Source organism: Rattus norvegicus, chromosome X (assembly GCF_036323735.1).
Source record: "Rattus norvegicus strain BN/NHsdMcwi chromosome X, GRCr8, whole genome shotgun sequence".
In the NCBI taxonomy this organism is placed as follows: domain Eukaryota; kingdom Metazoa; phylum Chordata; class Mammalia; order Rodentia; family Muridae; genus Rattus; species Rattus norvegicus.
This window is the reverse complement of record NC_086039.1, coordinates 4,255,487-4,281,646: the sequence shown is the minus strand read 5'-3', so window position 1 is coordinate 4,281,646 and position 26,160 is coordinate 4,255,487. Positions and strand designations below refer to the sequence as shown.

Below are 26,160 nucleotides of genomic sequence, written 5' to 3'. Positions count from 1 at the left end.
CTTAAATATCTACTGCTTTGGCTTCAAGTCTCCATATTTTATAAAAATTTAGATGTATAAATATATAGTTATTGAATTAATTATTTGGAATCATAGGCTTTGGGAAGAATGCTTAGAAGAAAAGATCTACTCTCTACACTTACATGATCAACTATATATTACATGTATTGATGTATTGATATGCTTGATATTCCTTCTACATGTATAATGACTCTATAATTAAATTAACTCTCAAATCCTTCCAGAGGGATAGTTTTCATTATTTTATGATAACATGAGTCAGTCAGAGAGTCTCTCTCTCTCTCTCTCTCTCTCTCTCTCTCTCTCTCTCTCTCTCTCTCTCTCTTTCCCCCCTTGTTCTTTAAAATTGCCAGGAAATAATAATCCAGATTTTTCTCCTGGCTGTATTTTTCTGGTGCCTCATCTGTAATTTAATCCATCAATTATAGAATAAGTTGTTGCCATGAAAATTTTTTATTTTTTCCTTTGGTTAGTTTTCTTGCTTTGGGTTTTTGAATATCAAGAGTGCTATGGATTTGTTCAAGCTCACTGCAAAGGTGATGGAACAGTAGGAATCCTTCATTCCATCATGTTGCCCTGGCTCAGATCTCTAGCTGCTCTCATATATGTTGGAAAGTGCCTTGAGTTTTGTGCAAGTATATGATCTCTTTGTTTTAACTCAGTTGCATAATGAAAATAATAAGAATACAGCAATCACTAATGTTACCAAAACCTGATTTTATCATATACTATACTGAATATTTTATTTCATATAAGCATAATAATCTTATCAGTTTGGTATTATTTTAATAATTTTTTAGTGTTTTCTCTACTTATTTTGCAACGAAGCTGAACCTTATCTGAATTAAGTAATTTTTGAAGACCACTTTACAAATGAATGGCAAAAAAAAAAATCATGCTTGCGTATATCTAAAACCTGTGCTCTGCACTATCTGGTATTCTATCTATGGAAGAAAACCATGGGTTTTGCCGAGGCAAACAATGCTACCTTTGTGAATACTTATTATCAGATTTTTTCCTTCTAAATATACTTGGTGACTATTGGAGCACGAACACACAATACATTAACATTTCTTAGACTAAATGGTAGTAGAATCTCAGATACGTGGAGGTAAATGAAGCATATCATTACCATTCAGTAAGTTCACATATCATTACCATTCAGTTAAGTTCACAGCACATAATGAAGCATATCATTACCATTCAGTAAGTTCACATATCATTACCATTCAGTAAGTTCACAGCAGATGATGAAACTGAATTTGCAGAATCATTTGTTTCTAAAAAGGGATCTGCCATATCTCCCAAAGAGCAAAGCAGAGTGCGCTCCACAGGATGACCAAAGGTTTGGCTTATCCTGTCAGCACCTGAAATCTGTCATTTTGTTGATTGTTGCCAATGTTTTCTATTGCTTCTCTAGGATTATATCTGAAAAAGTAAAGGAGATTCTTTTTGTCCGGCCCCGGAAATATATCCGTTGCTCCAGCCCAGAGTCTGCAGAACCTGGCTATATCAATACCCTGGAGCTAGCAGCATCTACATGCCGCTATGACCTAGATGACATGGACATCTTCTGGCTTCAGGAACTCAATGAAGACCTTGGAGAAATGGGTAAGCTATTTTCTTATAAGTAAGTTGTGCTTTGACTTCACTGGTGTTTTTTTTTAAGTTGTTTTGGTTTTTTTATTAGATACTTTATATATTTACATTTCAAATGTTATCCCTTTTCCAGGTTCCCCCCTCCCCTACCCCCCTCCCCCTGCTTCTATGAGGATGCTCTCCCTCTTGCCCACCAACTCCCACATCACCACCCTGACATTCTCCTACACTAGGGGAAATAAGCCTTCACAGGACCAAGGGCTTCTCCTATTGATGCCAGACAATGTAATCCTCTCCTACTTATGAGGCTAGAGTCATGGGTCCCTCCATGTGTACTCTTTGGTTGGTGATTTAGTCCCTGGGAGCTCTTGATGGGGGGCAGGTGGTTCTGTTTGGTTGACATTGTTGTTCTTCCTATGGGGTTGCAAACCACTTCAGCTCCTTCAGTCCTTTTCTAACACCTCCATTGGGGTCCCTGTTCTCAGTCCAGTGGTTAATCCACCTCTGTATTGACATGCTCTGGCAGAGCCTCTCAGGGGACAACTATACCAGGCTCCTGTCAGCAAGCAGTTCTTGGCAACAGCAATAGTGACTGGGTTTGTTGTCTGCATATGGGATGGATCCCCAGGTGGGGCAGTGTCTGGATGGCCTTTCCTTCAGTCTCTGCTCCACTCTTTGTCCCTGTAATTCCTCCTGTGAGTATTTTGTTCCCCCTTCTAAGAAGGACTAAAGCATCTTCCTTCTTCTTGAGCTTCATGTGGTCTGTGAATTGTATCTTGTGTATTCTGAGCTTTTGGGCTAATATCCACTTATCAGTGAGTACGTTCTATGTGTGTTCTTTTGTAACTGGGTTACCTCACTTTAAGTTGTTAAAACACTACAAAACTTGCTTTTGTCTTGTTTTCCTTTCTTATCCACCCTTTCATTTATTATTTTTTATTAAATGAGGCATTTATTCTAGTGCATAAAATATAGTAGTAGTATTTTATCTATTAATAAAATTTAAATGACTTCCTCTTAATTCAGTACACATATGGATAGCACATAAATTTCATGAAGTTGTTTCATAATGTTATATGTTAGTGTGGTAATGGTTGATTAGACTTCTGGTGAAAAGGATACTGAAACTTGTTCTTGGATTAGTCCTAAAAAGCGTTCTTATTAATGAGCAGGGTCAAAGGTTGAGGTATGTCTTCCAGATATTGGAGAAAAAGTCTATCTACAGCATTTAACAGCACCCACTAAAAATGACAAAGTTACTCTGACCATCCTGTAATGGATGGCTTCTAATTTTGTTGCCCAGAATTAACTGGAAAATATCTCCAAAGCAGTTCTTAGTTTTAAACTCAGTTATAAGTTTTCTGTGTTAAAGCTTATATATGAATACATGTAAAAAGTTAAAATTATACTAAATCTTCTTTGACATGGTGATGACGGTTATTCTGCCAACAACTAAGTCTTAGTTTTGGCTCTTAAAAACTTAGTATATTCTGTTTTCTCTTTATTTGCCCTCTAAGAGGAGGGGCAAAGGCAGAATATGACAACCTAATGAAAGTACCTCAGCTTGTGGTTTTACATGCTATAGAATTCATAACTATACATATTATAAATCACAGTGCCTCTTTTGATTAAGAACTACCCTATAAGTTTTATGTTTTACAATTAATATTCTTTGGATAAGGATTTTATTTTTTTATTATGGAACAGTTTGATTTACAGAAAAAATGGATATTCAGTATAGTACAGAAAATACAAATGTTTGCCTCAGATATATTCTATTTCTCTAATGGTTTTTTTGCCATGATATATTTACCAGAATGAAGAAACCAGCACAGGTACCATCACCATTAACTGATGTTCTAGACTTTATCGGGCTTTCCACTTTTTCCTACTGATCTTTTTCTGGTGTAGGATTCCATCCAGGATACCACATTTCATTCCATCTTAGAAGAGGTATTTTGTGTGTGTAGGAGAGAGGCCTCATGGGCTTTTTTCTACTTTAGCATATCTGTTTGTATCATCTTTGTTCAGCTCATCTTTAGGCAGTCATATTGGTGAGATTTTATGGGTATAGCTTCTGACATCACTAGAAGACACAGCCTCACAGCAAACTTTCTGGACTTCTGGTTCCTATAATCATTATGCTCCCTCTGGAACATGTTTTGTAGATATACATCCATTGAGGCTGGGCTCCATAACTCTGCCTTTTGATTACTTATGGTTTTCTGTAGTGGTCTCTGTTTCAAAGACAAGTTTCCTTGATGAAGTGTGGAGATGACACTTATTTGTGGGTGTAAGGACAAATGTTGAGAATGTAGTTAGAGATTGTGCTGGTTTAGTAAAATAGTGATTGTAGGCTCTCCCTTAATATCCATGACTTTGTTTGCACTGAGTAACTAGCTAAATTTCCAGTACTATTTATAGTTCCCTCTTGTTAAATCTTAAGTTCAAATAGAGAGCTATTGCTTACCTCCATGTCATGTATACCACTACTATACACTTATGGTTATTGTGCCATACTCAATCCTATACAAAGAAGTACGAGTACTGTGACTAGTTAGCCAATAACAAATGATTAGCCCTGAAAACATGCATACAAGTTTCATTATACAAAGTTGCGCTGAGTAAATGCGCATGTGCACACAAACACACATGCATGAAACAATAATTAATGAAACAAAATAGATCATGAATTTAAAGGAGAATGTGAAGGGGTATATGAGAAGATTTGGAGGAAAAAAAGGGAAGCAAGTAATGTTGTGAATATATTATAATCTCAAAATTTCAAAAATAAGTTGTTTTCTTTAAACTTTAGTTTTAAAGTTTTTTAGATATATTCATTTTATCTTATGTATATGAGAGTTTTGTCTCGGTCTTAGTTATGTTTTCTATTGCTGTGATGAAACACAGCAAAGCAATAATAATAAAAGCAAGTTGGTAAGGAAAGAATTTATTCACTGTTCATCACTGAAGAAAGTCAGGACAGGAACTCAAACAAGTCAGGAATCTAGACACAGGAGCTGAGGAAGAGGCCATGGAGAAATGCTGCTTACTGGCTTGCTTCCTCTCTTTAATGACTCTAGCTTGTATCAAGATACCAGATAAAACCAGCCATTATGTATGTACTACATACATGCCTGGTGTCTGTGAAGGCCAGAAGAAGACATCAAATTCCTTAGAACTAGAGTTGTGAATCATTGTGAGCTACCATGTAGGTGTTGGGACTTGATCCTGTGTCCTCTGGAAAAACAACTTCTCTACACCACTGAACCATCTCTCTAGCCCCCTTAGAAGAGGTTTTTAGGAGGTTTACCATATGTCGAGTTTTTCCTAAGAATGAATGATATTGTAGTTACACAGAGCTTAAAATAAACTTTTAAAAATAATATTAAATTAAGCATTTTTGCTCAAATTAAAGAATTTTAAATGTGTATGCTGACTATATACTGGGTACCATACTAAACAATGAGCAAATATCCCATCCTTACAAGGTAATAATTTGGTATTCTTATTTTATAGATAAGAACAGTAAGAGGGGTTGGGGATTTAGCTCAGTGGTAGAGCGCTTGCCTAGGAAGCGCAAGGCCCTGGGTTCGGTCCCGAGCTCCGAAAAAAAAAAAAAAGAAGCAAAAAAAAAAAAAAGAACAGTAAGATAACAAAGTTTACATAGCTAATATGAGATAAAGTTGGAATTTGGATTCAAATTCTCATAACTAGACACTATAACTCTGCTTTTTAAAATTAGCTTACAAGGTAGCTAGTTTATTTATTACATTTTCATCCATACTTAATTTTGGTTGACCCTGTACCCAGTCCTTCATCTCCCCATTTCAATCCCTGCTTAAACCCTTTCCCCCTTCTGTTTGCAAATCACATACATTCTTTTACCTTTCCCACCCCTCTCTTAATTAAGGCCTCGCCTCTCTTTTTCTCCTTTTACAGGTCTGTTTCTATTTTCCTGGCCTCTATACATACAAATATAAATATATTAAAACTAAACTCTAGGTTCCACATATTAGTGAGAATATGTTACTTACCTTTCTGAGACCAGGTTATCCCACTTAATGTAATATATACTTATATGTGTGTATAGCTAAGTATATGTATATATGAATGTTTGTATGCATATATGTATCATGTCTTGACTGAAAAATAAGCCTGAGTAGATAAAAAAATTAAAAGTATTTATACAGATTTGAAAGTTATTTATGATGACTAATTTTGAAAATTATACACACTGTCCCAGAAATTTCTGGTCTCTTAGGAGAATTGAGTTTTAACCAGCATCAACAGTTTGGAACTTTTAGTTGGGTTAAGTATAGAACATGAGGAAAAAAATAAAAGTAAACAAAGGAAAAATGAGTGACTTAAATTTTATGAATGCTAATAGGTTTCTGGTACTACTTGCCATTGAAAATGGTATTGGATTTTTTTTAAATTAGGTTTTAAAAACAATATTTCATATATATATAGTCTTATATGCATATTTACCTAGAATTTTCTTCTATTAGTACATTATCATATGAAAAATTCCTAGTATAATTATTAGGTGTGCTTAGTAAAGTTAATTTGCTAATAATATGTTATCTGTCTTCGAAGAAGTAAGAGATTTTAATAAGCTACAAATTAGAGAGTTCAAAGTTACAGCTGTTCATAAAAGTCTTATAAAGAATAAGATATAGATTAAAAGAATAAAAGAAAATAGATTAGGGTTTTAGTAGAAGACAAACAAGGACTTATTTTGTCAATTTTATATTTTTCTGTACAGGTTATGGCCCAATTGATGAGACTCTTATGGAGAAGACAATAGAAGTTCTGGAACGCCACTGCCATGAAAATATGAACCATGCTATTGAGACAGTGGAAGGGCTAGGAATAGAATATGATGAAGATGTGATCTGTGATGTGTGCCGGTCTCCAGACAGTGAAGAAGGGAATGATATGGTATTCTGTGATAAATGTAACGTCTGTGTGCATCAGGTTAGTGCAAATGGAGAACACCCTCTCATACAAGATCAATATTAGTGTCAAAGTCAGAAGACAATGTTTAGGCATTGGCTCTTTTAGTATTGGGACTCAGGGATTCAACTCAGATTATGAGACTTGGCTCAAGTGCCCTTACCTAATCAACAATCAGATTTTTTTGTTATTTATTATTTCTAACACCCATATGTAAATGTCTTACATTTAAAGATGAAAAATAAAAATTAGGCTCTGCTTATAATTCCTAAGCTGCTTCACCTATCCCCAAGAAGCTAAACCTAGTAGGTCTTTATTGTCACAGGGCCCTCCCTATATACTATTTCCAGAAACCTAGGTCAACCCTACCTTTAGAGACCACAGGAGTCTGGAACTCTAAAGGACTGTCTTATGCTGTAGTTTTACAAACAATGTAAGTAAAAGTTAAAGTGACTTTACCCAAGTTATTTGACATTCTTTTTACTACATATTAATAATGACTAATAATGTCATATTAATAATAGTATTAGTGATGTCAGCATGCATTTCAACTCTCTTCCGTATCTGTGTTCTATCTCTGGTAAAACAAAGGTCACTTGATGTATAGTGATGAATATTGCTAAAACTATCCTGTCTCCATTTTATATCCATGTCTGAATTTAAAAATCTCTTCTGAGAGCTAGAGATGGTTCAGTTGATGAAATACTTGCTGCCAAAGCATGAGAACCTAAGTTCCCAAAATACAGTAGAGATCTGAAAGCAAGACCACACATCTGTAACCCCAGCTCTGCAGAGGCAGAGATAGGAGGCTCCCTGGTACTTGCTAGGCAGCCAGCCTAGCTAAATCAAGCTTCATGTCCATTGAGAGACCCTGACTCAGGAGAACCATTGAGGAAGATATTTAGTATTGACTTCTGACTTCCACACACATATACAAGCACCCATGTACATGTGAGTGTACCCATACACAATCTTTTCTTCTACCGCACATTATCACAATGCATATATCTTCCAAGTTGTAGTTCATGTTCATTCTTGATTTCTCCAACCTGTCTGAATATGTTGTATATTTTATTCATATTATGAATTTATTTAAAAAATACTGTATACACACTAAACACCATCCATGAGTCAGGGCTGTGCTGCATTATGGTGACACAGTAATGAAGAACCAGATATGCTTTCTGCCCCTCCTCCAGGTAGACCATGGCATAATGACTAAAAAGAAACAGTCAGTTTACCATAGTGTCCCAGAACTTATAAATCTATGCTGCTGTGGTAATACATGGAAGAGATAAAGGTCAAAAACAACTTTCAGCAAGTAAAATTCACTCTGAATCTTAATGTTTCATGTCAGTATATCCAGAAAGGTCTGTTCAGACTATGTTAATGGCAAGTAGTCAAGAGTGGGCAAAATCTGTTAGAAGCATGCATCTCTGTATTTTAAGAATGAAGGAATAGATGGGGAAATGAAAGGAAGCCAGGGGTAGGAAAAAAGGCACACATAACAAACTGATTTGTTTTTTTCTGATTTATTCCATGAACTCTAAAAAGATACTTGTATTCTAGAAAGATCATTTTGATCAAAGTTAATAGAATAATGAGCCTACATAACATAGGAGATAGAAAACAACCAAGACTTAAGACTTCTCTGGGCCACCTAACCTTAACCTTTTCTATTGTAGGAAGAACTCAAAAGTTTTTTGTCACCAATTACCTTAATCATTGTTCTGTTGTTTTGAAGACACCATGACCAAGGCAACTCTTATGAAAGAAAGCATTAATTGCTTGCAGTTTCAAAGCTTTATTCTTATTATCATCATGGCAGGGAGCACGGTGACAATGTAGGCAGTCATTTGAGCAGTAGATATGAGTGGTATCCTGAGAGAGAGACAGACAGACAGACAGACACACACACACACACACACACACACACACACACTGAGTTTAGCATGGGCTTTTGAAACCTCAAAGCCCACTCCAGTGGCATGTTTCCTCCAACAAGGCCACACTTCTAGTTTTTTATCCTTTTTTTATTCATTCATTTATTTATTCACTAATTTATTTATTCAATTTAGTTATTTAATCACAGTCCCCTCCCTTCTGTCCTCCCAGTCCCACCCTCCCACTCTCATGTCCCCCTGTCATGTCCCTCCCCCTACAACCCCCACTATACCAATATACCCTGGCATATCAAGTCTCACTCAGCAGGACTAAGTGCATCTTCTTCCGCTGAGGCTAGACAAGGCAACCCAGCTAGGGGAAAGGGACCCAAAGGCAGGCAAGAGTTTGAGTCAGAGATGGCCCCCACTACAATTGTTTGGGTACCCACATAAAGACCAAGCTGCACATCTGCTACATTTAAACTACCATACCAATTTATCCTTTTTCTTCATTTAGTTGTATCTTTAAAATAGTGAATTTGGGGGGTTGGGGATTTAGCTCAGTGGTAGAGTGCTTGCCTAGCAAGCACAAGGCCCTGGTTCAGTCCCCAGCTCCAAAAAAAAAAAAAAAGAAAAGAAAAGAAAAGAAAAAAAGAAAAATAGTGAATTTGGAAATTTTATCTTCATTGTATCAATTATTGGCATTGTAATATGTTTTCAGTAGAAGTAAAAGTCTTTTATGACTTAACTATGAATGTAAAGTATTGGATAATACACACCCATAAGTCCTCTCATACAATTAATTCCAAAATTAAAACTTTCTGATGATTTCCCTTTTATCAGAAATTCTGAACTAGAACTAATTTGGAAACAATACCAAAACTTAACTAATATGAGCTTGTTTATAGTCTTTACCCATTTTATTCAAATACTAATATTTTTATAGAAATACTAACATATATGGTATTATCCCAGGTTCCATTGAGATTATATAATAACTTTCCTAAGATCTAAACAGTTTTGGATTTCATAATGTCTCTTACTAAAGAGGTTATAAATAATGATTCAATCTATGGTAGACTTGAAGGAAATAAGACAAAGGTCATCTTTATATATTTTCTATGTTTGTTTTTTACAATTAGAGGAAAATATTAAAGAATTATTTTCAGGTTCTTTGACCTAACTTCAACATACTAATCCCTACCCCCAAATTGGGGTATTTGTTTTAGAAATTCGTTTTAGTGACCAGGTCACTATAAATGATACCCCTCTCACACATTGGCAGTAGCATTTGACTGGGCCTTGCAGACTATAAACTGATATATGTGGATTTTAGAAATTTGTTACAATATGAAATTTCATTAAAAGAGCTTCTTCTAAGCTGGGCATGGCAGTACACTTGAGGCAGGAGATTGGTGAGTTTGAAGGACCAATCTGGAATGGACATATCTGTCTCAGAAAAAAAAAATCCTTGAAAAATACTTGAAATTCTTATATAGTGGATGTAATTTGGATCATAAATAACTATACTTAGGTTAGAGCTCCCTCTATTGACTGTAAAGTCACTTAAATTATAATTTAAAATACTTGTTTACTCTCTGAAAGAATAGTGGCATATTGGCATCCGGATTGGTTAAATATAATTAAATATAATACTTTTTTTTACTCCACTACATCATGTTCATTGTTCTTTAGTGACAATTATACATTCATACTTTAGAAGTGTGTATCACTAGACTTTAGATATTAACATCATTCAACTTTTTTTCTTTAAAACTACGTGAAAGTTAAAACCATGTCAAATCCTTTTTGTATGCATATCCATAGTCTACTTCTTTGTACATATGTTGAATACTTAGATTGATATTAGATTGAATTTGGATAAGTGTACATACTCTTACAGTTTTTATATTTGTCATGAATATTGTTGACATGACACTGAGTCTGGCATCCTGAAATTATGCTTAAAATGTATTAGCATACACGTGCTCTTTTCTCAACTGAAGTCACAACCTTTATCATTTATGATCCATATAGAGTTGAGACTCACTATGACATAAAAGCTTTTATGATCTTATGATGGTTATTTCTATAAAGATACTCCCTCTGTAAATTATTCTGTGCTCTGTAGAAGGACCAGCAGCACTCTTCAAACCAACCACTAGCTCTAAACTGGCTCTAATTTGGGAAGGAATTTTTTTGTCATTACCTTGCAACATTTTAGATCTTAGAGAAAAAGAGGGTTTCAAAAATAGGAACTTTATAAAATGATGCCCTGCTCATATGCGAGCAGCCTAGTTGAAGTCTAGCCTACCTGGAAGTCTAGCTTAGGCTCTTGAGCCATATTATTAATAATTTGTTCTCATAACACACCTACACAAACCAAGCAAGGGGGGGAGCATTTGTTGAAATCTGTGCCTAATGACCTTCCATTCTCACTGAGGTTATGAAGCATAAGAACAAATTAGGGGAGTTGATAAGGGAAATCATATGAAGTAGAAGATGGGAGTCAAGCAGTAGTAGGGCAGATAAAAAAGGCCACCATAACCTGAGTGGAATTTTGGAGTAGGGGCTAGAGTTTAATTCAGGTGTGGAAGGCAAGGTCTTAACTGTACAAAAGGAAGTTGATCTTATAGACTAGGGAAACCTCCTAGCAAGACACATGGATATGAGAACTAAAGTGGACAGTAATGTAGAAAACTGAGAGACCTGCCTATATAAATTAGATCCCGTGTGTTTAACTCTGGTGGGAGGTGAGAAGAAATAATAAGGTATAAGGAAAACTTCAGATCAGAGACCAGCAAACCTTTGCTTTAAAGTATCAGAAATACTTTAGACTTTGCCTATAGTCTCTATTGTGTATTTTCCCTTCCCCCCTTTCATCTTAGAACTCTTAAAAATGTGGGGAAAAAAACATTCTCAATTTGTTAGTCTTATAAAACAAGTCTTAAGCAGTAGCTTGTTAACACCAGTTTAGATGATGGTGGGCAAATGAGATAAGACCAGGAAAAATCCCTGGGGGATCTGCTTCTGTGCTTGATTTGACTGAGAAGAATCTGATAACTAAATAAAGGAAGGATGAAAGCTGTGAAGAATGAATAAACAAATTTAGAAATAAATTTATCCTAGAATAGTGTGACAAGGAGTTGGATAGAGCAGTAGTGGTGAGGATGGGGATAGAAAGGGAGTTCTATCTATCCTCTGGGACTCAGTGTAAGACTCACCTAGAGCCAGTGGATGAAGGTAAGTAAGTAAAAGTCCAGGGACTTGGTCTGGAAGATAAAAAAGGAAAGAAAGATTAGAAATGGATGCTTATGACTCTTAGTGAGTCTCATCTAAGTGTGAATCTCTTCTAACCCACAAAAATTTTGAAGCTGCTAGGTTGAATAAGTTGGTGCTGTAGGGTATATTTAGCCATGTGAGGAACCTAAAGGCAACTAGGTTTCCACTAAAATAGAGTGGAGCCATAAAGAGGGTCAAATGGACAAAATTGAAGATGGGGCAGTCTAGAATAATTCCTAAGTAATCTTCCATCTCTGTGAGTTATCATTTATTTTCCAGTATCATTCAATAAAGAATTGAAAAGGCTCCTAGAATTCATTGTGGATTATTGTAATTCAGTTCACAAGCCCAAGCAAATAATTTCTGTAATTTGCTGAATATTTTTATGCACCAGGTACTACTAGACTATTTATAAACATTAGCTTATTTCACTTTTTTAATCACAATAGTACATGACATGTTGAAAATATTCCATATTGCTTGGATGAGCTGTTATATAAACACTGAAAACAGTTTGGAATACAGGAAAAGGATTATTTCAACAATTTTTTTAAATGTCTGTAATCCAACTCTCAGCAGTTGAACTAATCTTGATGTGAATTACCACATAGACTTTTTCTATCTTCATTAAAGTTATTTCTCATAGGTACACATGCTATTCTTAGTTCAGATGATGCTACAAGCTTGGTTTTAGCATTTAAAAATTACTAAATCCTGGATATGAATTTATTCAGCTCTGTGTGCATATCTCCTCCTCATGCCCACCTATAGGCTTGCTATGGCATCCTCAAGATTCCAGAAGGCAGTTGGCTGTGCCGCTCCTGTGTCCTCGGAATTTATCCACAGTGCGTCTTATGTCCTAAGAAAGGTGGAGCCATGAAGACCACCAGGACAGGGACTAAATGGGCTCATGTCAGCTGTGCCCTGTGGATTCCAGAAGTAAGTAATCATTCAAATCTGGACCCATTTACTCCAGAGTGGCCTCCTTCCCATGATGCTTAGACAGACTCAGACTGGTCATGGAAATGCTTTCTGCTCAACTATATTTCTGAGATTTCTGGGCTACCTCCAGTCTTCTTGGATACAACTGTGCCCAGACTTCTGTGGGCTTCTGTTTGTGGGTGATTATTTTCAGTGGTATTTGATAAATTTGTGTGAGAGAAGAGGCATAAAAGATCAGGGTGTAGGGCTGGAAGTAGCTTAGCTATTAAGAGCTCTTACAAAAGATTCAAGTTTAGTTCCCTGCACCATTTCAAGCAGTTCACAGCTAACTAACTGTAACTCTGCCTCCCAGGAAACTGATGGCCTTTGGCCTCCAGATGCACCAATACACACACATGCATATACTCATACACATATATGTGTAATTTAAAAGAATATTTTAAAAATATTTCAAAATAAACTACTTTTTAAAAAAGATAAAGGTAAGAGAAAAACATTTTTAAAAGTAAAGCTTAACTTTAAATACCTGTAGCCATAAGCCAGAATAAGACATGAAAACACCACAGAAATATATAAATAGCATCCTGGAAGGCTCTCTAGTTCCTGAGAGTAAACTATTTAATTTGTATCACTATGGTTAACTTCTGTCTGTTTTTAAGCTTCATATAAATGGAACTTTTAGAGTAAGTATTTTTTGTTGCCTAGCTAGAACTCCACGTTGTAGTATGTATCAATAGTTCATTAATTTACATTACTTACTAGTTCATCATTATATGGATATTCTATTTATTTATTCTGCTTTGGGTCTCTTAATTTTTGGCTGTTACAGATAAAGTAAGCAATCACTCTTGCCCACTGTGGTGGTTTTCTTCTACTTTTTTTTTCTTTTTTAAAGACAGGGTTTTGGGCTGGAGAGATGGCTCAGTGGTTAAGAGCACCCGACTGCTCTTCCAGAGGTCCTGAGTTCAATTCCCAGCAACCACATGGTGGCTCACAACCATCTGTAAAGAGATCTGATGCCCTCTTCTGGTATATCTGAGGACAGCTACAGTGTACTTATATATAATAAAATAAAAAATAAATCTTTAAAAAAAAAAAAAGACAGGGTTTTATTCTATTACTGACTAGTGCCCTGGAGCTCACAAAAATCCACCTGCCTCTGCCTCCCAAATTCTGGTATTAAGGACCTAGCTGTCCTTTACTTAAAAAGCTCTTTTGAGTGCTTAAACTCAACACTTACCTAAGGCTTTTATTCAAAATCTATTCCTTGTTAACAACCTATCCTTTAATTGTAGATATTTTCTGAATGGCTAGTGTTCATTAACTTAATTAAAACATGGCTTCTAATCTGAGCACATTAGGACATTCCTGTAATCTCTGTAATTTGGGGGGCTAAGGTTGGAGGACTGAGATCTGGAAGCCATCTTAGAGATGTGTAATGAGCTCAAAGCCAGCCTAGGTAGGTAGACTAAACAAACAAACAAAACCAATAGTTTGGGGTAGAGTGTAATAAGTAGTAGAGTATTTGCCTATTATGAACAAAGCCACTCTCTATTACCAAAAATTTAAATTTAAAAAAGGTTGAAACCAGGCCTGGTAGCATATGCCTATAATGCTTCATATTTGGTTGAAAAAGCAGGATAATCAAAAGCTCAAGCCAGCATACAATGCATAGCAATCTCAATGCTTTCTTAAGTCATAGTGGGACCTTTTCTCTGAAAAAACAAGAACCTGGGAATATAACATTATTTGCTTAGCATATGCAAAGCAGGGGCTTGATCCCAACCACCACATACACAAAAATAAAACAAATCACCTATAATCCCAGCACTCAGAAGGCTGGACTAAAAAGATCATGAGTTAAGGGCCACCCTGGGCAACATAGACCCTATCTCAAAAAGCAAAGAAAAATAAATAAAATCTCCATGGTTAATTAATGTTCTCTTAATGGCTTCTCAGTTCTTGATTTCCAGTATATAGATCTCTCTTTCCTGATCTAGACAGAACTTTTAGTAGATGAATCATCCTTCTTCGATAGTTATTGCTTTTTTTTTTTTTTTTTTTTTTTTTTTTTTTTTTTTGGAGCTGGGGACCGAACCCAGGGCTTTGGGCTTGCTAGGCAAGCGCTCTACCACTGAGCCAAAGCCCCAACCCGTTATTGCTTTTTTTTTTTTTTTTTATTAACTTGAGTATTTCTTATATACATTTCGAGTGTTATTCCCTTTCCCGGTTTCCGGGCAAACATCCCCCTCCCCCCTCCCCTTCCTTATGGGTGTTCCCCTCCCAACCCTCCCCCCATTGCCGCCCTCCCCCCATAGACTAGTTCACTGGGGGTTCAGTCTTAGCAGGACCCAGGGCTTCCCCTTCCACTGGTGCTCTTACTAGGATATTCATTGCTACCTATGGGGTCAGAGTCCAGGGTCAGTCCATATATAGTCTTTAGGTAGTGGCTTAGTCCCTGGAAGCTCTGGTTGCTTGGCATTGTTGTACTTTTGGGGTCTCGAGCCCCTTCAAGCTCTTCCAGTTCTTTCTCTGATTCCTTCAACGGGGGACCTATTCTCAGTTCAGTGGTTTGCTGCTGGCATTTGCCTCTATATTTGCTGTATTCTGGCTGTGTCTCTCAGGAGCGATCTACATCCGGCTCCTGTCGGTCTGCACTTCTTTGCTTCATCCATCTTGTCTAATTGGGTGGCTGTATATGTATGGGCCACATGTGGGGCAGGCTCTGAATGGGTGTTCCTTCAGTCTCTGTTTTAATCTTTGCCTCTCCCTTCCCTGCCAAGGGTATTCTTTTTCCTCATTTAAAGAAGGAGTGAAGCATTCACATTTTGATCATCCGTCTTGAGTTTCGTTTCTTCTAGGGATCTAGGGTAATTCAAGCATTTGGGCTAATAGCCACTTATCAATGAGTGCATACCATGTATGTCTTTCTGTGATTGGGTTAGCTCACTCAGGATGATATTTTCCAGTTCCAACCATTTGCCTACGAATTTCATAAACTCGTTGTTTTTGATAGCTGAGTAATATTCCATTGTGTAGATGTACCACATTTTCTGTATCCATTCCTCTGTTGAAGGGCATCTGGGTTCTTTCCATTTTCTGGCTATTATAAATAAGGCTGCGATGAACGTAGTGGAGCACGTGTCTCTTTTATATGTTGAGGCATCTTTTGGGTATATGCCCAAGAGAGGTATAGCTGGATCCTCAGGCAGTTCAATGTCCAATTTTCTGAGGAACCTCCAGACTGATTTCCAGAATGGTTGTACCAGTCTGCAATCCCACCAACAATGGAGGAGTGTTCCTCTTTCTCCACATCCTCGCCAGCATCTGCTGTCACCTGAGTTTTTGATCTTAGCCAATCGCACTGGTGTGAGGTGAAATCTCAGGGTTGTTTTGATTTGCATTTCCCTTATGACTAAAGATGTTGAACATTTCTTTAGGTGTTTCTCAGCCATTCGGCATTCCTCAGCTGTGAATTCTTTGTTTAGCTCTGAACCCCATTTTTTAATAGGGTTATTTGTTTCCCTGCGGTCTAACTTCTTGAGTTCTTTGTATATTTTGGATATAAGGCCTCTATCTGTTGTAGGATTGGTAAAGATCTTTTCCCAATCTGTTGGTTGCCGTTTTGTCCTAACCACAGTGTCCTTTGCCTTACAGAAGCTTTGCAGTTTTATGAGATCCCATTTGTCGATTCTTGATCTTAGAGCATAAGCCATTGGTGTTTTGTTCAGGAAATTTTTTCCAGTGCCCATGTGTTCCAGATGCTTCCCTAGTTTTTCTTCTATTAGTTTGAGTGTGTCTGGTTTGATGTGGAGGTCCTTGATCCACTTGGACTTAAGCTTTGTACAGGGTGATAAGCATGGATCGATCTGCATTCTTCTACATGTTGCCCTCCAGTTGAACCAGCACCATTTGCTGAAAATGCTATCTTTTTTCCATTGGATGGTTTTGGCTCCTTTGTCAAAAATCAAGTGACCATAGGTGTGTGGGTTCATTTCTGGGTCTTCAATTCTATTCCATTGGTCTATCTGTCTGTCTCTGTACCAATACCATGCAGTTTTTATCACTATTGCTCTGTAATACTGCTTGAGTTCAGGGATAGTGATTCCCCCTGAAGTCCTTTTATTGTTGAGGATAGCTTTAGCTATCCTGGGTTTTTTGTTATTCCAGATGAATTTGCAAATTGTTCTGTCTAACTCTTTGAAGAATTGGATTGGTATTTTGATGGGGATTGCATTGAATCTGTAGATTGCTTTTGGTAAAATGGCCATTTTTACTATATTAATCCTGCCAATCCATGAGCATGGGAGATCTTTCCATCTTCTGAGGGCTTCTTCAATTTCTTTCCTCAGTGTCTTGAAGTTCTTATTGTACAGATCTTTTACTTGCTTGGTTAAAGTCACACCGAGGTACTTTATATTATTTGGGTCTATTATGAAGGGTGTCGTTTCCCTAATTTCTTTCTCGGCTTGTTTCTCTTCTGTATAGAGGAAGGCAACTGATTTATTTGAGTTAATTTTATACCCAGCCACTTTGCTGAAGTTGTTTATCAGCTTTAGTAGTTCTCTGGTGGAACTTTTGGGATCACTTAAATATACTATCATGTCATCTGCAAATAGTGATATTTTGACCTCTTCTTTTCCGATCTGTATCCCTTTGATCTCCTTTTGTTGTCTGATTGCTCTGGCTAGAACTTCAAGAACTATATTGAATAAGTAGGGAGAGAGTGGGCAGCCTTGTCTAGTCCCTGATTTTAGTGGGATTGCTTCAAGTTTCTCTCCATTTATTTTAATGTTAGCAACTGGTTTGCTGTATATGGCTTTTACTATGTTTAGGTATGGGCCTTGAATTCCTATTCTTTCCAGGACTTTTATCATGAAGGGGTGTTGAATTTTGTCAAATGTTTTCTCAGCATCTAATGAAATGATCATGTGGTTCTGTTCTTTCAGTTTGTTTATATAATGGATCACGTTGATGGTTTTCCGTATATTAAACCATCCCTGCATGCCTGGGATGAAGCCTACTTGATCATGGTGGATGATTGTTTTGATGTGCTCTTGAATTCGGTTTGCCAGAATTTTATTGAGTATTTTTGCGTCGATATTCATAAGGGAAATTGGTCTGAAGTTCTCTTTCTTTGTTGTGTCTTTGTGTGGTTTAGGTATAAGAGTAATTGTGGCTTCGTAGAAGGAATTCGGTAGTGCTCCATCTGTTTCAATTTTGTGGAATAGTTTGGATAATATTGGTATGAGGTCTTCTATGAAGGTTTGATAGAATTCTGCACTAAACCCGTCTGGACCTGGGCTCTTTTTGGTTGGGAGACCTTTAATGACTGCTTCTATTTCCGTAGGAGTTATGGGGTTGTTTAACTGGTTTATCTGTTCCTGATTTAACTTCGATACCTGGTATCTGTCTAGGAAATTGTCCATTTCCTGAAGATTTTCAAATTTTGTTGAATATAGGTTTTTATAGTAAGATCTGATGATTTTTTGAATTTCCTCCGAATCTGTAGTTATGTCTCCCTTTTCATTTCTGATTTTCTTAATTTGGACACACTCTCTGTGTCCTCTCGTTAGTCTGGCTAAGGGTTTATCTATCTTGTTGATTTTCTCAAAGAACCAACTTTTGGTTCTGTTGATTCTTTCTATGGTCCTTTTTGTTTCTACTTGGTTGATTTCAGCTCTGAGTTTGATTATTTCCTACCTTCTACTCCTCCTGGGTGTATTTGCTCCTTTTTGTTCTAGAGCTTTTAGGTGTGTTGTCAAGCTGCTGACATATGCTCTTTCCTGTTTCTTTCTGCAGGCACTCAGCGCTATGAGTTTTCCTCTTAGCACAGCTTTCATTGTGTCCCATAAGTTTGAGTATGTTGTATCTTCATTTTCATTAAATTCTAAAAAGTTTTTAATTTCTTTCTTTATTTCTTCCTTGACCAGGTTATCATTGAGTAGAGCATTGTTCAATTTCCACGTATATGTGGGCATTCTTCCCTTATTGTTATTGAAGACCAGTTTTAGGCCGTGGTGGTCCGATAGCACGCATGGGATTATTTCTATCTTTCTGTACCTGTTGAGGCCCGTTTTTTGACCAATTATATGGTCAATTTTGGAGAAAGTACCATGAGGAGCTGAGAAGAAGGTATATCCTTTTGCTTTAGGATAGAATGTTCTATAAATATCCGTTAAGTCCATTTGGCTCATGACTTCTCTTAGTCTGTCGACATCACTGTTTAATTTCTGTTTCCATGATCTGTCCATTGATGAGAGTGGGGTGTTGAAATCTCCCACTATTATTGTGTGAGGTGCAATGTGTGTTTTGAGCTTTAGTAAGGTTTCTTTTACGTATGTAGGTGCCCTTGTATTTGGGGCATAGATATTTAGGATTGAGAGTTCATCTTGGTTGATTTTTCCTTTGATGAATATGAAGTGTCCTTCCTTCTCTTTTTTGATGACTTTTAGTTGGAAATTGATTTTATTTGATATTAGAATGGCTACTCCAGCTTGCTTCTTCTGACCATTTGCTTGCAAAGTTGTTTTCCAGCCTTTCACTCTGAGGTAGTGTCTGTCTTTGTCTCTGAGGTGTGTTTCCTGTAGGCAGCAGAATGCAGGGTCCTCGTTGCGTATCCAGTTTGTTAATCTATGTCTTTTTATTGGGGAGTTGAGGCCATTGATATTGAGAGATATTAAGGAATAGTGATTATTGCTTCCCGTTATATTCATATTTGGATGTGAGGTTATGTTTGTGTGCTTTCATTCTCTTTGTTTTGTTGCCAAGACGATTAGTTTCTTGCTTCTTCTAGGGTATAGCTTGCCTCCTTATGTTGGGCTTTACCATTTATTATCCTTTGTAGTGCTGGATTTGTAGAAAGATATTGTGTAAATTTGGTTTTGTCATGGAATATCTTGGTTTCTCCATCAATGTTAATTGAGAGTTTTGCTGGATACAGTAACCTGGGCTGGCATTTGTGTTCTCTTAGGGTCTGTATGACATCAGTCCAGGATCTTCTGGCCTTCATAGTTTCTGGCGAGAAGTCTGGTGTGATTCTGATAGGTCTCCCTTTATATGTTACTTGACCTTTTTCCCTTACTGCTTTTAATATTCTTTCTTTATTTTGTGCGTTTGGTGTTTTGACAATTATGTGACGGGAGGTGTTTCTTTTCTGGTCCAATCTATTTGGAGTTCTGTAGGCTTCTTGTATGTCTATGGGTATCTCTTTTTTTAGGTTAGGGAAGTTTTCTTCTATGATTTTGTTGAAGATATTTACTGGTCCTTTGAGCTGGGAGTCTTCACTCTCTTCTATACCTATTATCCTTAGGTTTGATCTTCTCATTGAGTCCTGGATTTTCTGTATGTTTTGGACCAGTAGCTTTTTCCGCTTTACGTTATCTTTGACAGTTGAGTCAATGATTTCTATGGAATCTTCTGCTCCTGAGATTCTCTCTTCCATCTCTTGTATTCTGTTGGTGAAGCTTGTATCTACAGCTCCTTGTCTCTTCTTTTGGTTTTCTATATCCAGGGTTGTTTCCATGTGTTCTTTCTTGATTGCTTCTAATTCCATTTTTAATTCCTTCAACTGTTTGATTGTGTTTTCCTGGAATTCTTTCAGGGATGTTTGCGATTCCTCTCTGTAGGCTTTTACTTGTTTATTAATGTTTTCCTGTGCTTCCCTAAGTGTGTTCATGTCTTTCTTGAAGTCCTCCAGCATCATGATCAAATATGATTTTGAAACTAGATCTTGCTTTTCTGGTGTGTTTGGATATTCCATATTTGTTTTGGTAGGAGAATTGGGCTCCGATGATGGCATGTAGTCTTGGTTTCTGTTGCTTGGGTTCCTGCGCTTGCCTCTCGCCATCAGATTATCTCTAGTGTTACTTTGTTCTGCTATTTCTGACAGTGGCTAGACTGTCCTATAAACCTGTGTGTCAGGAGTGCTGTAGACCTGTTTTCCTGTTTTCTTTCAGCCAGTTATGGGGACAGAGTGTTCTGCTTTCGGGTGTGTAGTTTTTCCTCTCTACAGGCCTTCAGCTGTTCCTGTGGGCCTGTGTCTTGAGTTCACCAGGCAGCTTTCTTGCAGCAGAAAATTTGGTCTTACCTGTGGTCCCGAGGCTCAGGTTTGCTCGTGGGGTGCTGCCCAGGGGCTCTCTGCAGCGGCAGCAACCAGGAAGACCTGTGCCGCCCCTTCCGGGAGCTTCAGTGCACCAGGGTTTCAGATGGTCTTTGGCTTTTTCCTCTGGCGTCTGAGATGTGTGTACAGAGAGCATTCTCTTCTGGTTTCCCAGGCTTGTCTGCCTCTCTGAAGGTTTAGCTCTCCCTCCCACGGGATTTGGGTGCAGAGAACTGTTTATCCGGTCTGTTTCCTTCAGGGTCCGGCGGTGTCTCTGGCAGGGGTCCTGCCGCTCCCCCACGGGAGCCCAGAGGCCTTATACAGTTTCCTCTTGGGCCAGGGATGTGGGCAGGGGTGAGCAGTGTTGGTGGTCTCTTCCGCTCTGCAGCCTCAGGAGTGCCCACCTGACCAGGCGGTTGGGTCTCCCCGTTATTGCTTTTTAAAACCTATTTATTTCTGGTGCTGGAGAGATTGTCCAGGGGTTAAGAGCACTGGCTACTAGACCTAGGTTCCAGTCCTAGCACCCACTTACAGCCATCTGTTAATCCAGTTTCAGAGAATCTAATACCTTCTTCTGGCCTTTGTAGACACTGCATACATCTGGTGCACAGACATACACACAGGCACAACATTTGTACATGTATAAAGTTGTAAAAAGAAAAAGAAAGAAAGAAACAAGACACATTTTTAGCAGTAGTTGTATGACCCTTTATTTCCATATGGAAATTTTTCCGTCTTCTTTAAAGTGTCCTTTGCTTATCAGCATTCCCAAAGACTTAATTTCACTTTGAAGCTACTTTGGCTGAGAGAGTAGGGTAAGATGATAATAGTTACATAGTCTTAAAGATTGTGGGTTTAGAAGTATCATCCTCACCCTAATTATATGCTGTAGTCCCTTCATTACAGAAATTTGCAGTTACAACAGTATTATGCTGCTTTGTAAACCAAATAGAAAGATCTGTCACTGCCTTTCTTTATCTTTAGTTGATTAAATGAAATAGCAAGGCATGTGATACCATCTCTAACATAAGACAGATTCTAGAATTTCTGAACTTCATTTCCTTTCCTAAGTAGCTTTCTTAGTAAAGATGAATGTATCTTGATTCTTTTAGATAACCATACCTACCTAGTCCCACTCCCTCACTCTTCATCATAGATATAAATTGTTTACATTAGTAGAAATGATTGAAGAACTGAGAAATGGAAAGAAACATCTTTTGTTTATTCTTAGTTTTGTACTAACCTTGGAAGATATGGCTTACCTCATTGTTTCAATGTTTTCAGTTTCAAAAACATCATATATAGTTTGTGAAAACTGATTTTGACATGCCTTTGTGCTTCCACCTCATGATGATGTTTTATTTGTAGGTCAGTATCGCTTGTCCTGAGAGAATGGAGCCTGTCACAAAAATCTCTCACATCCCACCTAGCCGGTGGGCCTTAGTTTGCAACCTGTGCAAGTTGAAGACAGGAGCTTGTATTCAGGTAAGTACCCTGAGAATTGGTGGAGTGAACTAAAACCAAGCCTGCGTGGCTCATGGTCCCAGTAAGAATGTCCTGTTAACCCAGAAATCACTTAAGAAGCTACCCACTCAAGTGCAGGATGCTGCTCTTCCATAGACCATTTGTAAAAATCTTTCAGATGTTGCTTCTGGACCTGATTCAGCCTGTTTTTCCCCAAAGGAAATGTATTAGGTGGGTGCCCCCAAACATCATAAGAGAGTGTTGGGTTCCCTGGAGCTGGAATTACAAGTGAGCCACCCAGCATGAGTCCTGAGAATTGAACTTGGATACTCTGAAAGTACAGTAAATGTTTTAACCAGTAAGCTATCTCTCCAACCCTTAGCTTATTCTTTTCAACTTCATATTGGTTACCAGTAATAGTGATAAACATGTTTGGTCCAAATTCTCAAGAAATTGAGGCAGAAGAAATCATTTCACCTCAGGAGTTCAAGGCTAGCCTAAACAACAAAGGGAGACCCCTTCTCAAAATAATATTCATAATGGTATTTAACCTTCATCTTTTAGTGTCAGAGCTCATGTGTTAACGAGACTCTGAAGCTGAGTGATTCATTCTGAGAGGGAATAAGCTATAACTCTTAAATATATTTCATCCATTAACTGTCAATGAATTTAAGATCCACTATGATTAGATAGATGGTTCTGTAAAACATTTGGGTGTGGAAAGGTACATTTGAATAAGTAAAGTCTGGTGAATAGTTTTAAAAATCATTCTTAAAGAGGCTGGAGAGATGCCTAGATGCCTTGGAGGTTAAGAGCACAGACCGCTCTTCCAGAGGACCTGGGTCCAATTGCCAGAACACACAGGACAGCTCACAACTGTCTGTAACTCCAAGATCTGACATCCTCACACCTTTACATAGATATACATGCAGGTAAAACACCAGTGCACATAAAATAAAAATAAATTTTAAAAAATTATTCTTATAGTCATATATATTGCATGTGGTAATACAGGTAATGTTTTTTGGGATATCTAAGGTACAATGTTACTTCACTTTCTGATCCAAGCATAATAAGGTGACTCTGCTTGTAAGTGGGAAGGAAGGACTGACTGACTTAAGACTTACTGCTTGTGAGCTGCAGAGTGGTTGAGATTAGATTTGCCGGCAGACCCTCAGAGAAAGGGGTCTCCGTAACATCATAACTTAAAGCAGTGGTTCTAGATGTTTTATTTAGTTCACTTCTATTTAGTATAACAGGTTGCAGATTTGAAAAATATGAATACTTACCTTGACTTTAAATTTTTATTTTGGCTCATTTTATTTAACTACATAACATTTTAATTTTTATAAGGGGAAAATCTCTCCTTGATATTTACTGTCAACTTGACACACGCTAGAGTCATTTTTGGAAATGACTCAATTGAGAAAATGCCCCCAAATAGATTGGCTTGTAGACAAGCCTGTGGTACACATTTTCTTGGTTGATGACTGATGTAGAAGATTTCAGGCCACAATGAGTGGTGCTACACCTGGCTAGTGGTCCTGGGTGCTATAAGAAAGCAGGTTAAACATGCCATGAGGAATGAGCCAGTAATCAACAGTCCTCCAAGGCTTTTTGTATCAGTTCCTGTCTTGGGTACCTGTTCTGACTTCCTTGATGATGGACAGCAAATTAAAAGATGAAATAAATCCTTTCCTCCCCACGTTACTCTTGATTGTATTTTTTTTTAAATCACAGAAATAAAAACCTTAAGCTACTAACCTAACACAGTGTTTTGTTTATCCTGTTTGTTCTCCCTATGTGAGCCTCTTAAAAGCCAAGATGATACACCATTCATCTGTGTTTCTCCCATCCTTAATATTTATTTAAGGTGCACTGAACTACTGCATCAGGTTAATTTATAATACATATTTTTCATTAAAACAATGTTTCCATGTTCATTGTTTAATATTTTTATTGAATTTGTATTCAATAACATTTATTCTCCTCACATTACCTACATTCCCCACTGTTAAACTGTTAACGATTATTTTTATACCTGTTAGTAATCAGTATCATAACTGGAAGAGAAATCACTGACTTTAATATTTACAAAGAAGAGTTTGCATTGCAGCCTTAGGTACCACATTCTGTCTACTATTATGTTGTTCATCTATGAGTTTAGTCTCTGGTGAGAAGTCTGGTGTGATTCTGATAGGTCTGCCTTTATATGTTACTTGAACTTTTTCCCTTACTGCTTTTAATATTCTTTTTTTATTTTGTGCATTTGGTGTTTTGACTATTATGTGATGGGAGGAATTTCTTTTCTGGTCCAATCTATTTGGAGTTCTGTAGGCTTCTTGTATGTTTATGGGCATCTCTTTCTTTAGGTTAGGGAATTTTTCTTCTATGATTTTGTTGAAGATATTTACTGGTCCTTTGAGCTGGGAGTCTTCACTCTCTTCTATACCTATTATCCTTAGGTTTGATCTTCTCATTGAGTCCTGGATTTCCTGTATGTTTTGGACCAGTAGCTTTTTCCATTTTACATTATTTTTGACAGTTGTGTCAATGATTTCTATGGAATCTTCTGCTCCTGAGATTCTCTCTTCTATCTCTTGTAATCTGTTGGTGATGCTTATATCTACGGCTCCTTGTCTCTTCCTTTGGTTTTCTATATCCAGTTTTGTTTTTCTGTGTTCTTTCTTTATTGCTTCTATTTCCATTTTTAATTCTTTCAGCTGTTTGATTGTGTTTCCCTGGAATTCTTTCAGGGATTTTTGTGATTCCTCTCTATAGGCTTCTACTTGTTTATTTATCTTTTCCTGCTTTTCTCTAAGGGAATTCTTCATGTCTTTCTTGAAGTCCTCCATCATCATGATCAAATGTGATTTTAAACCTAGATCTTGTTTTTCTGGTGTGTTTGGATATTCAGTGTTTGCTTTGGTGGGAGAATTGGGCTCTGATGATCCCATGTAGTCTTGGTTTCTGTAACTTGGGTTCCTGCGCTTGCCTCTTGCCATCAGATTGTCTTTGGTGTTACTTTGTTCTGCTATTCTTGACAATGGCAAGACTGTCCTATAAGCCTGTGTGTCAGGAGTGCTGTAGACCTGTTTTCCTGTTTTCTTTCAGCCAGTTATGGGAACAGAGTGTTCTGCTTTCAGGTGTGTAGTCTTTCCTGTCTTCTGGTCTTCAGCTGTTCCTGTGGGCCTGTGTCCTGAGTCCACCAGGCAGGTCACTTGGAGCAGAAAAGTTTGTCTTACCTCTGGTTCCATGGCTCAAGTTGCTTGTGGGGGGCTGCTTTTGAGCTCTCTGTGAGGGCGGCAACCAGGAGGTCCTGTGACGCCTTTTCTCGCGGCCCCTGTGCACCGGGGTCCCAGATGGTGTTAGGTGTTTTCCCCTGGAGTCAGAAATGTGGGCAGAGTGTAGTCTCTTCTGGCTTCCCAGGCATGTCTGTCCCTCTGAAGGTTTAGCTCTCCCTCCCACAAGATTTGGGGTGCAGAGAACTGTTGACTGGTTCCCTTCAGGTCCGGGTGGTGTCTGGACTGCCGCAAATGTTTTACTATTGAACTACATCTCTATCCCAAGCTTGAGTATAAGGGATTTAATTTATTCAACAAGTGTATATGTTTAACTGCATATTAGGGTTTATGTCTACCAATGAAATAACAAAGAACTTTGCACTGTAGATCTTATATTTTAGTTTGTGAAAGTAAACAATACTCAGTAGATGTTAACTAAAATATTAGAAGATAATAAGTGCTATGGCAAAGAAAAATGTAAAGGACAGTAAATTGCGAAGTGTGAGGCAGGGAGTATTAATTGAAGTTTAAGTGAGGTGGCTATGATGGGACTAATTACGAAAGAGACATTTGAACAAAGACTCCAGTGCAATAGAAAATGATATATAGATATTTAGGATAAAAG

The 26,160-nt window shown here is 37.5% G+C and overlaps 1 protein-coding gene across 8 annotated transcripts in view; it reads left to right on the top strand.

Annotated features, from left to right (window-relative positions):
- Jade3 (jade family PHD finger 3) overlaps positions 1-26,160 on the top strand; it is a 201,796-nt gene that overhangs the window by 142,518 nt on the left and 33,118 nt on the right. For all 8 annotated transcript variants that reach the window (XM_039099579.2, XM_039099577.2, XM_063279878.1 and 5 more), the window contains 4 exons: positions 1,442-1,632; positions 6,389-6,600; positions 12,516-12,683; positions 22,156-22,272. In XM_039099579.2, the coding sequence (XP_038955507.1) occupies positions 1,442-1,632; positions 6,389-6,600; positions 12,516-12,683; positions 22,156-22,272 (688 nt within the window). The remainder of the gene's footprint in view (positions 1-1,441; positions 1,633-6,388; positions 6,601-12,515; positions 12,684-22,155; positions 22,273-26,160) is intronic.